Here is an 11,329-nt window from a genome sequence, read left to right on the forward strand (position 1 = left end):
TAGTTACAGTAGTCACAAAAGTCAATTTGCGTTAATGTGTTTCACATGTTGTACATTGTATTTCATATTTCAAGTCCAAGTCCCAAAAGTAACGCTAAGGTCCATTTTTTGTATTTTTAGCACTCACTATAGCGGGCTGGTTTACTCCAGGAAAAATGGATACTGTTCAAGTGTATGTAGGTGCTCCTGTATCAAAATGTTCCTAAAAATCAAAACAATTCCAGGAATTAGTAGACAAACATACATAAACAACAAATACAAGAATAAATAACCCAAAAGAAAATAAAAACATGCCAGGGGTCACAGTTCAAATTAAATAACACTGAGGACATTGAAATGGGAACACAATTTGAACGTTTTGACAACGTTATTGTTTTTAGCAGCAGATATTTGATCTTAAATACAATTCCAATACGTACAAAGACACAAATTTACATTTGTGAAAATAAAGCTCACTTCGCAAGCTATATAATGAGATTCATTAGTATTCTATGTTTAAATGAGACGACACATTTTACAAAGTACATTCTTGCAAGGTAAACTCAAAGTTACAATATATATATAAATATATATAATTCAAGATAAAGCTATCTTGTCACAGTTTACGGCCAAGTGTCCATTTCCAGAAGAAACGGATAACAGTCTGAGGAGGAGCTGTCAGAAAGCTCAAAGGGAGGCAAGATGAGCGAGCCATCGCTCTGCTCGAGTCCCAAAGCTGCGTGGCAACCAAAGAAGGCGACGCGCGCGGCCGCGTCCTCGTCCTCGTCATCCTATTGGCACGCGGCACTGCGCGCGCACGGCCGATGTCACTAACTCAGCGTTGAAGGTAGAGGGGAGTGTTGCTCTCAACATTTGCTCAACAAACTAGCATCTTTCCGCTCTCCTCACTATTTGTCTTTTGGGGGAATATGGCTTCAGAACCGGTCTCTGACTGGCACTAAACCTAAAGCGACACCTGGAATTTCTGGTTGCTTCAAGCTAACGTTAGCTGCTAAAATCCCTCGGGAGTATTTCAGCAGTACCACCGCGGTGAGAAATGGATTTGACGTGACGTTTGTAATGGCATTATACACAATTAGATGTCTTCTGCTATCTAGTTGTGCGGCCATATTCAGGTCATTCAGGACATTTTGGAGAGCAGCTGACAGACTAAAAAGTCACCATGTCAAATACAGTCATGAGCCCCGCTTGAACTTACTTACTTTTCCAACTGAATCTGGCATAAACTGCTTGTTCTGAACGAGTCTTTCACAAATCGCAATCCGATGAAATAGCTAGCGTCTTGAATTTAGATGTGGTCAAAGACAAATTGAATAAGTACTTAAGCATATTGCATTCACTTGGATATATATATATATATATATATATACATTTTGGATTTTTTTGTTTTGTTTTTTGTTGTGTTTTTTTTGGCGGCACGGTGGTCGACTGGTTAGACCCGGGTTCAATCCCCGGCCCCGCCTGTGTGGAGTTTGCATGTTCTCCCCGTGCCTGCGTGGGTTTTCTCCGGGCACTCCGGTTTCCTCCCACATCCCAAAAACTTGCATTAATTAGAGACTCTAAATTGCCCGTAGGCATGACTGTGAGTGCGAATGGTTGTTTGTTTCTATGTGCCCTGTGATTGGCTGGCAACCAGTTCAGGGTGTACCCCGCCTCCTGCCCGATGACTGCTGGGATAGGCTCCAGCACGCCCGTGACCCTAGTGAGGAGAAGCGGCTCAGAAAATGGATGGATGGATATATGTTTTTCTCAGTAATTTTTTTGAGGGCTTTGTTTTTTTGAATATTTTTTTTATGTTTTCTGTGTATTTTTTTTCTATATTTTTCTTCTGACTAATTATTTTTCTCAGTTCTTCTGTCTAATTATTCAGAAAAACAGGGGGGAAATAGACAGAAAAACAGAAAAAAATACTCGGAAAAACAGAAAGAAATATGAAAAACACAAAGCCCTCCAAAAAAAATTACTCAGAAAAACAGTTTTTGTTTTCATCCAAGTGAATGCAATACGCTTCCGTAAATAAATGATGTATGACTTAAAAAAAAAAAAAAATCCTTTAACTGTCGCTCAAACTTTGATACCTCACTCATTTTTTTTTATTTTTATCATGTTTCATGTTTACAGTGATTTTAGTGTTACAATTATGGATGCTATTCTTCCATGTTCACATTGCTACTGTTCTGTAAGGCTGTATTCTTCATAATTGTTTGTTTTATATATATTGTTCTGTACGATTTTGTTATTGAAATTAAGAAGGTATGACTTGGGGCATGAACTTGTGGAAACAACCTTATTCTTTCGTCACCCTCTGTTGTAAAACTGAAATTGGTTTTACAAAATCATAAAATATGACGTCAACAATAAATGCCTATGAATATTACTGTAAATGTCATTTTTCACAGTTTCAGGTTTCAAGAATGGCTTAAATTGTATTGAATCTGAAAAGGTTTTTATTTCATTTTACTGTGTGTAAAAAAAAAAAATGTTATCTTGTGAGTGAATCACAATTGAATACAACTGAACCGCTCATCATTTAAATTGAGGTCACAGATTTCCTCTCCTTATCACACCAGGCTGCCTTTCATCTCGAGTGTGCCAGACAGCAGCATGATGAAACGGACAGCCCAGTGGTGCCGAACCCCGAATCCCTGTGTGGTAACCTCCAGAGAGACCTCCTTCCAGGCCAGGAGAGGACTCAAGCTTAAAAGAACTGGCAACATCCAGGAAGAACAGGGTCAACCGGGGAAGAGATGCTGCAGGAATGAGATGTATTGTCGTAGAAGCACTCTGCCACCAACAATTGCCATTCAGCAAGAGGAAATGGCATCATACTTTAAACTTTTTGGTGAGAAAAATCAACATCCCTATCCATTGCATTATTTAAGCATACCCTCAAATTAATCATGATGAACTTCATTTCAGATGATGACCTAATCTATGACTTTTTGTTGATGGACTGTTGCTGTAAAATGACTGACAAGGTAATCATTTACCTTTCGGATAATTATTAATGTTAATGCTCCAACTCATGTCTTGTCAAATCTAATTTGCAGTATCTTCTGGCCATGGTTTTTGTCTACTTCAAAAGGTCACATTTGACCATTCCAGAATACACAAAGAAGAACTTTTTCATTGCACTGTAAGTTCACAGAACGTTTGTACTCTCCAGACACAAAATTGGGTACAACTGCATAAAGTTTTGCCTTACAGTGATTATATATGTAGAAGTCGTACATCTACAATATTTTAGTAAGCTCAGCTGAGTTGATTAGTTAGTTAGAGCGAGTTGAGGTGGGCGGGAGAATCTGATAGATTCGTACATATGCTTATATTTTCTCACAAACATTTGCACGGTCAGCTGCTTAATTTCACTCCGGACAAAGGTCGCACAATATTATAACAGTATACAGTACATATTGGCATTAAAAACTGTGAATGCAATATACAATAGAATATGATGTAAATTTTCCACAATGTAATATAATGAAAATATGACATTTAGTTGCAAATTATCGTTTTAAGCTCTTGATATGTACCTCAATTATTCAGATATAGCTAATATTTTGGCTGTTGTTTAATATAGCCTTATTATTTTAATGTATGAACTGCATGCCACAATCTTGTCACAATTCAATTACTTATTAGCAAGCTGGAACCCCTGCAATCAACTAATATGCTCACAATGTAGGTATCTTGCCAACACCATGGAGGAAGAAGAGGAGGAGAGTAAATATGAGATTTTTCCCTGGGCACTGGGTAAGACCTGGAGGAAGAAACTTCCACAATTTCTCAAGCAGCGGGACAAGTTTTGGGTGCGCATTGATTACAGAGCGGCTGTCAGCAGGCGCTGCTGTGAAGAGGTAAACAAACAGAATTGCCTGTTCAGACTCAAAAATTATGTTTCCATGGATTGCTTTTACTTTGGTGTCATACCATAAGCTGTGTCAATTGCTTTTTTCGACTGGCGCCTTAGCACTCTTTCTTTTCTCTTGTGTCTAGTTGATGATGGTTTCTGTGCTTACAGGTGATGGCCATCATGCCATCTCACTTTGTGTGGAAACGAGAGCGCTCAGAGCAACACAGTGGCGCTCAGAGGCATTATGAGGAAAGAGACACAGCCCGTCTTCCACGCGGGCCGACAGCCTCTCCAGTCCCTTGTGCCCACTGCAGCTGCAAGAGCACATTCAATCAGCAGCTGTACCTCCCCTCTATACCCAGAAGCTCCTCCGTGCAAAGCTGCAACCCTACACTCCCTCTCAGCACTCACCTGAGTTTGGAGGAAACCCTTCCCAGGGCCACTGCCACTCGCACGGGGAGAATTGAGACCAGGGACCAAAACCAGCATTCTTCCCAATGCAGTGAGGCAGTTGGTAGGTGCCATAACTGGATCCACGACATGCATTATTTGTATTAAAATAAGGCTCGCGTAGTATGACAAGGGCTTCCTACTGTGATACAACTTAAAAGCATTGAGCAACCTTTATTCGTGAAGGACCTAAAATACCCCTTGCTCCCTGGCCAGAAACAAAGGGTGGGGTTAACTTTGTTATTCTTAAACTGGGAATTGACAGCTGCCATATATTAGTTCTGTTTGTTATTGTATATACTATACATATAGAAACCAGTCAGTTTAGGGTGTACCCCATCTCTCATCCTAATGCCACGGAAATAGGCTCAAGCTTTGCTTTGATCCTGAACAGGATTAACAGTGGTATTTATTCAGTTACAACATTAGGTACATCAGTACCTAATGAGGTCCAATACAAGAGTGGGGTGCAGACCTGTACTTATTGATGCAGATACAGTATATCACCAAAAGTATGCTTAATTAGCATGGGTGGATAAGGAACACAACAGCACTTTACTTGCTATTATATGATTAGTTCTAATGGTATTTTGCGAAGAGCGAAACTTGAACATCCTCGGTTTAATATTGCCCTGCTTCTTGGGCTACTTGTTTCTTATTGTTCAGTGGTATACTCCTTACCTTAAACAACACTCCTGACAAAAATCATCCACATTAAATATACAGTGTAATTCAGTACGACAGTTACAGTAAGTGTAATAAAAACTGGAAAACACTCATTACCTGACTTTGATAGCATTTACACTTGACACGGTTGACCCAAAGCAAAATAAAGCAGAACAACTAGAAATGACCAAGTCTTTGATTTGTTATTTATAATCAATCATTAGTTGACATTTTTCTGTCTTCTCTGGTAGGCAACGAGTCTTCCAACTCGTCCATTTACGACGCTTCCATGGAGTGGATCAACAGATAGTAGAGTGTCTCATCACATCTGCGTCGTTCCCATCGTCCTGTTTCAATTTCCCACCTTGTTTTAGCAAATGTCTTTTATACAAACAACACCTATCGCCTTCAGTGGCTGTATTGCTAATGGGACTGTTCACATTCAAGATTAGTGTTGTCTGTAAAACACCAAAGAATATGGTTGAAAAGCTTATTTATCTCACACACCCTTCTTGGTATTTATATATTTAAATACTTGCAGCATAACCACCACCTGTAATTAAACTTAATTAATGCACAATGTTTAACATAATTTAATCCTAATTGCTTAATTTGGTGGTACATACTCACGTTGGTGTTTTGAATTGTCAATAAAGACTATCTTTGTGAAATTCCAATTTTTTTTATTTTGCTTGAAATTGCAAGCAGCATCACACACATACCCGAAAAAAAACCTTAACTGGGCCGGAAGAGATTCCTCCTTGCTTTTTTTTTTCCGGGTTTGTTGACATTGTGAGATAGGACAAGTTTTTACAGAACTGTTGAATAATGAATCAATAAGAAGAGGGTGGGGGGTGCACATGCATGAGGTTAGTAATCTACGAAGGTGTACAATTTGGGGCTGATTGAAATTGCTATTTTTCAGCCTTGGAGAATGTCTCCATTGTGCGTGGTATTCTAGTTAAGTGTTTGACCAACTGTATGTGTTCTTGGTTGATTTTTCTCCTTTCTCCAGTTTCAATTTCATCCTTGTGTCGCTTGAAAGGCATATATATATAAATATATATATAATATATATATAAATACAAGTTATTAATTTTGCAATTATTAAAATCTAGGTAGTTTGACATACAGTTATGTGACAATAACCAAAAAGCATTGTCTTTTGTTCTTTATTTTACACATTACATGTTTACAAAAGAACAAAAACGAAGTGTGCAATCTTTTCTTCATCAGGCTGAGCAGCTATCTCACAAACTTCCTCAGCTTCACCAGGAATGCTGAAATGTAAGATTATGAACACTTCCATAAAAATAAAAAAACTTAAAACAAAATTTTTATTCTGCTAAAACTGACTAACCTGTGTGGCTCCACTGTGCTGGGTGAGGTCTGGCAATGTATGGGACACTCCCAAAAGCTGGATGTTCCTCTGGAACTAAATACAGGTAGTATAATTTAACTTGTTGAGATTTCCAAAAGATGCAAACACAGTAAACTCACCTTGTTCCGGACCATCTGAAGTGGTCTCTTCTCTCTGGGTTTCATTGAGGTTCAATGCTTTCTTCGAGCAATAACCCCCATCTTTAAGAAGGGCAGGGCCAACAAGCCAGTCCCGGGTGGGAACTTCGAAGATGCGTTCGCACAGCAGAGGGAGCGCTGAGCATCGAAGCCCTTCCAGTAGGTCAATCACCTGTGTTATACTGAAGGGGGGGTTGGGGGGCAGGAACAGAAAATGTGAACAAAGTGTGAATATCTTTCCGACAGCTGCAGAGGGTGAACTACAAGGAACTAAGAAAGTGACGTTTGGTGGGGTTCAGACAAAATCAAAATAAATATTGCTATAATGGCTACACAGTTAGGCTAATAGAGAAAGGGGTGCATCACCGTAGTTTAGTGGTTAGCACTTCTGTCTCACACTTCTGGGTTTGGAATCTTGGTTACAGCTTTCCTGTGTGGAGTTCACATGATCTCCCCAAGATTGCATGCAGTTTTCTCCTCCCACATTCCAAAAATAAGCATGTTAGGTTCTTTGAAGACAGAAGATAAATTGCCCAGAGGTGTGAATGTGATAGTGAATGGTTGTTCCCTGCAATTGGCTGTCGACTAGTCCGGGTGTACCCCACCCCTCGCCCAATATCAGCTGGGATAGGTCCCAGGTCACCCATGCCGTGACCCTAATGGGGACAAGCAGTACTGTAGAGGAAATGGATGGCTGATGGAGAATGGAGTTCAGTTCATAGTTTGATTAGAATTGTATCTTTAGATAAAAGTATTACTTTAAATAAACATCCTTCCTCCTGCCACCTAAATTATTGTTTCGGTGGCTGTCTATTGTTGTTGTTGTTTTTTGTAAAAAAATATACAAAAATTAACAACTAATTAATAATTATGTGAAAGAGCATTCTTTATGGGGAATAGGTTACACACTTTGCGAGGTAGACAGCACATACAGCTCCGGGGTGCAGATGTGGAATCACAGTGGGCAAAACAAGGTGTGGGTTTATCAGATCAAGAGCAACCTGCAATCGACATAATCCAATCAGTAAAACACCTTCCGTCACCAAATCTACCGCCCCCAGCATTGCCTCGAAAACACTGCTGCGACTTCAAACCCAAAAACTGACCGCAGTGAATGCCCGACGGGCGAGAAGAGATGAAGCCGTACAAAGGTCAGCGTTATGAAACTCTACATTGTCAGGCCACTCTTCCCCTTGACGCGCTCTCCATGAGGCCCTCCAACGCTGGTAGTTTAGCATTGCTCTTCTGAGGTGATCCTCTCTGATGTCAACACTCAGCACGCTGCCCCTGGAGCCCACTGAAGAAAATACATAAACATTTTACCAGGACAGCAGTACTTAAACATTTTATGCCAAATACGATCTAACCAAATACAGTATGTTGCTCTCCGAGTACAACCATAATGACCAACATTAAAATACAGCGTTTTTGTCAAAAACAAGACAGGTTTTATTCCTAAAAAGTATATTTAATATTGTAGTAAGTCATTGTAATGTTATGCTTTTTGCACATTAACACTGCACTTAAATATAGGACAATTTAAAAAAGCGACTTAACAATTGAATAAAAATGTATGGCACATAAGGTAAACAGAAATAGTATCTTTAAAAAAGTTTAAAAACTAACAATTTTTAAAGCTCAAACCCAAATATACTAAAAAGTAAAATAGAACACAATTGTAAAGGTGCATCTCAATAAAATTAGACTATTGTAGGTAACATTTTAAAATGTATTTCAGTAACTAAATTGAAAAATCTTAACTCATAATTATTATTCAAAACCCAGAGTTAAACATTTCATGATTTTATAATGTTGATGATCTTACAACTAATGAAAACTGCAAATTCACCATCAGAATCATCTTTATTTGCCAAGTATGTCCAAAACAAACAAGGAATTTGTCTCCGGTAGTTGGAGCCGCTCTAGTTCGACAAGACAGTCAATTGACAGAGAATACTTTTGAGACAAAAATACATAAAAAAACACAGTCACTGAGCAATAAAAAATAATGTGGTAATGCCGGTACAATTTTAATTTTACATTCATGACAATTGTGCAAAAACATGCAGAGCCAACAAGATATTTGAATGTCATGTTGGAATGAAAGTGTAGTCTACACCTTTTTCATAACCGCTAGGTGGCGGTGGCATATTGGAATGAATGTGTACAGCTTTTTTATAACCTCTAAATGGGGGCATACATTTATAAAATGTGGAGGTTTTTTCCATTTTCCCCTATACTTATGTGTAATGCACACTATTGACTTTTGACAATTATTAGGGAGAAAGAAATGCACATTACACAAGAAATTACGGTAGATGCACCTATATTTGTGCATGTGAGTCTTTTTTACTACCACTAGAGAGAGCCCGCGTACCGTACCAAACTCTGACAATCACTGCACTGGGACATGCAAAAATGCACTCCGTGGCCACTCCAGTACACTTGGACATTACACAAGTATATATACTATCTATCATGTCAAGTCATGTCATGATATGATGGTGGGTCCATACCTGCCCGAGACAAAAACAGAGACATGGCCCCAGACCCAGAGCCTGACTCCAGTACATAGTCTCCCTCTGTGACGTCCATCATCAGCAGCATTGTGCTGGCGTCCTGAGTGATAGAAAAAGATTGCACCAAATGTGTGAGCACTTTGATCTGCAATTTAATGACAACACATCATCATCAAATACAGTGGAGTGGATAAAAAAGTCTTCATATAATCCTGTTCAAATTCCAGGTTTTTATGATGTAAAAAAATTGGACAGATCGATGAGTTAAATTTTTTTTCTTTAACGTGACCTATAACTTGCACATCTCAATTGATAAATATTTTAAAGGGGGAAAATATAAACCATAACCTGGTTATAAACATTTAAACCGGCACGGTGGCCGACTGATGGGGACCGGGGTTCAAATCCCAGCCCCGCCTGTGTGGAGTTTGTATGTTCTCCCTGTGCCTGGGTGGGTTTTCTCCGGGCAATCTAGTTTCCTCCCACATCCCAAACACATGCAGGGTAGGTTGATTGAAGACTCTAAATTGCCCGTAGGTGTGAATGTGAGTGCTAATGGTTGTTGGTTTCTATGTGCCCTGTGATAGGCTGGCGACCGGTTTGGGGTGTAACCCGCCTCCCGCCCGAAGATAGCTGGGATAGGCTCCAGCAGCCCGCGACCCTAGTGAAGATAAGCGGTAAAGAAAATGGATGGATGGATTTCATTTTCATTATTTAATTTTTGTCTTATTCAAGGTGAGTCAATTGAGTGGGCAGCGCCCTAGCGCCCTCTCTTGACCATTCATTTTTGGTATGATGTTATACACTATTGAAGAGTTGCCACTGGTATAATAAAAATTAACACAATGTGTTTGCCATTTGTTGTATATACCTTTGGGTAGGAGATAGCAGGGCCCCTCTTCATATGCAGCACATAATCATCCAAACTGGCACGTCGTATGAAGATGGGAACCCCTCTGCTTGTCTTCTGGAAGTGACCTGCCAGCTGCCCAGCTACATCATCATGCAGGATAATCCCCCAGCTGGTCTGGAGACGTGTTCCAATCTGAAGCTGGAACATCTTCCTGAACTCCACATGCCTTTTCCTATGATACTCGGCTACTAGCACCTCCCCATATGCAAGTGTAGTCTTCCGCAAGCGAGTAGGTGACATCGATTGTGTTCCATTGAACTGGTACTTTGATGTGTCGAACTGTGCATCCACATCATTGCTTGTGTCAGAATTATATTCTTTCAAAGATGCTGCATCATTTGTGTCTAAACCTGTATTTTGTTCTTGCTTGGACAGAGTGGCCAAAGACTCAGAGTAGCTCAGTTCTTCTTGCATACATGTATCCTCTTCATGTGGTTGGTTCTGCTCTCTCAGCTGCGTCACCGCAGGGCTCAATGCATCTTGTGGAAGCAGGCTACTAATCCTCTCGAGGGGAGACAGGGATCGCCTCCCGGACAACAGCGATTGTCTAGCTATCGGCTTGGTGTTCAGGAGTGATGTTTTTGAGCTATCTCTGTCATCATTGCTACATTTCACACAGCTTGTTGAAAAAGGTTTCATTTCCAGCCTACTTGAATTTAATTTTACAACAATGTGTCTGTGTCTGCGATGACCAAGAGTGGACGTGTAAATACGTACCAGTCTAGACAAAATAAAAAATCCAGCACAAGGCATTTCTACTATCATTAAGTCACACGATTTTAATTTAAAAACTAGAAGGGACAATGTGGGTTTGGTCTCGCCTAAATGACTAAACAAGAGGTAAATGAAACATTTAAAAAATAAACACAACGACGTACCTTGCTAAACTCTCATTTATCAGAGAGGAAATAAACAATTTTGTCAGCAGCATTACTCCGAAGCATATTTGTTGTATTACTGGGAGGTAACCATGCTTGAAAACGCAGGTATATGACGTCATAATTGCGCGACAGTTGTGATTAAACATTTCCTGCAGAGAGCGGTGTTGCAACTGAGCGAAAGCCTTTTCGCACCATGCTTGAAAACGCAGGTATATGACGTTATAATTGCGCGACATTTGTAATTCAACATTTCCTGCAAAGAGCGCTGTTGCAACTGAGCGAAAGCCTTTTCGCACCAGGATATAACACAGTCAATCCATCCATGTTTACCATCTGATATCGTGTGAAAGGCAGACTACATCCTTGATTTGTAGCCAGTCATACACAGAGACAGACGTGGTTACTGAATCTACACGGCTTGCACGGAAGTCAGGCGAATGTTCCACTCCCCCATCAGGACCTCAAATTATACATCCATCCATCTTTTGTACCGCTTTTTATTCTTCATATATAGTTTTTTGTCTTTAAA

General features: G+C 39.8%; 2 protein-coding genes across 3 annotated transcripts; one reads left to right on the plus strand and one right to left on the minus strand.

Annotated features, from left to right (window-relative positions):
* The first annotated feature begins 774 nt into the window (after positions 1-774).
* Positions 775-5,594, plus strand: spdya (speedy/RINGO cell cycle regulator family member A). 2 transcript variants are annotated; one of them, XM_061795128.1, is made up of 7 exons: positions 775-826; positions 2,571-2,842; positions 2,920-2,978; positions 3,051-3,136; positions 3,686-3,857; positions 4,022-4,367; positions 5,221-5,594. In XM_061795128.1, the coding sequence occupies exons 2-7, from the start codon at positions 2,605-2,607 to the stop codon at positions 5,277-5,279; spliced, it is 960 nt and encodes a 319-aa protein (XP_061651112.1). In that variant the 5' UTR covers positions 775-826; positions 2,571-2,604; the 3' UTR covers positions 5,280-5,594. The 2 variants fall into 2 exon arrangements, with proteins under 2 accessions (XP_061651112.1, XP_061651111.1); XM_061795127.1 differs by lacking the exon at positions 775-826 and adding an exon at positions 833-1,029.
* Positions 5,595-6,125: 531 nt separating this feature from the next.
* On the minus strand, positions 6,126-10,947 carry trmt61b (tRNA methyltransferase 61B). Its single transcript, XM_061795075.1, has 7 exons — positions 9,878-10,947; positions 9,004-9,106; positions 7,594-7,784; positions 7,397-7,488; positions 6,470-6,669; positions 6,330-6,404; positions 6,126-6,249 (listed from the first exon to the last, which is right to left on the minus strand). Exons 1-7 carry the CDS (start codon positions 10,682-10,684, stop codon positions 6,215-6,217), a joined length of 1,503 nt encoding a protein of 500 aa, XP_061651059.1. The 5' UTR covers positions 10,685-10,947; the 3' UTR covers positions 6,126-6,214.
* Positions 10,948-11,329: the final 382 nt, after the last annotated feature.

The sequence above is a fragment of the Phyllopteryx taeniolatus genome, chromosome 13 (genome assembly GCF_024500385.1).
Source record: "Phyllopteryx taeniolatus isolate TA_2022b chromosome 13, UOR_Ptae_1.2, whole genome shotgun sequence".
Classification (NCBI taxonomy): domain Eukaryota; kingdom Metazoa; phylum Chordata; class Actinopteri; order Syngnathiformes; family Syngnathidae; genus Phyllopteryx; species Phyllopteryx taeniolatus.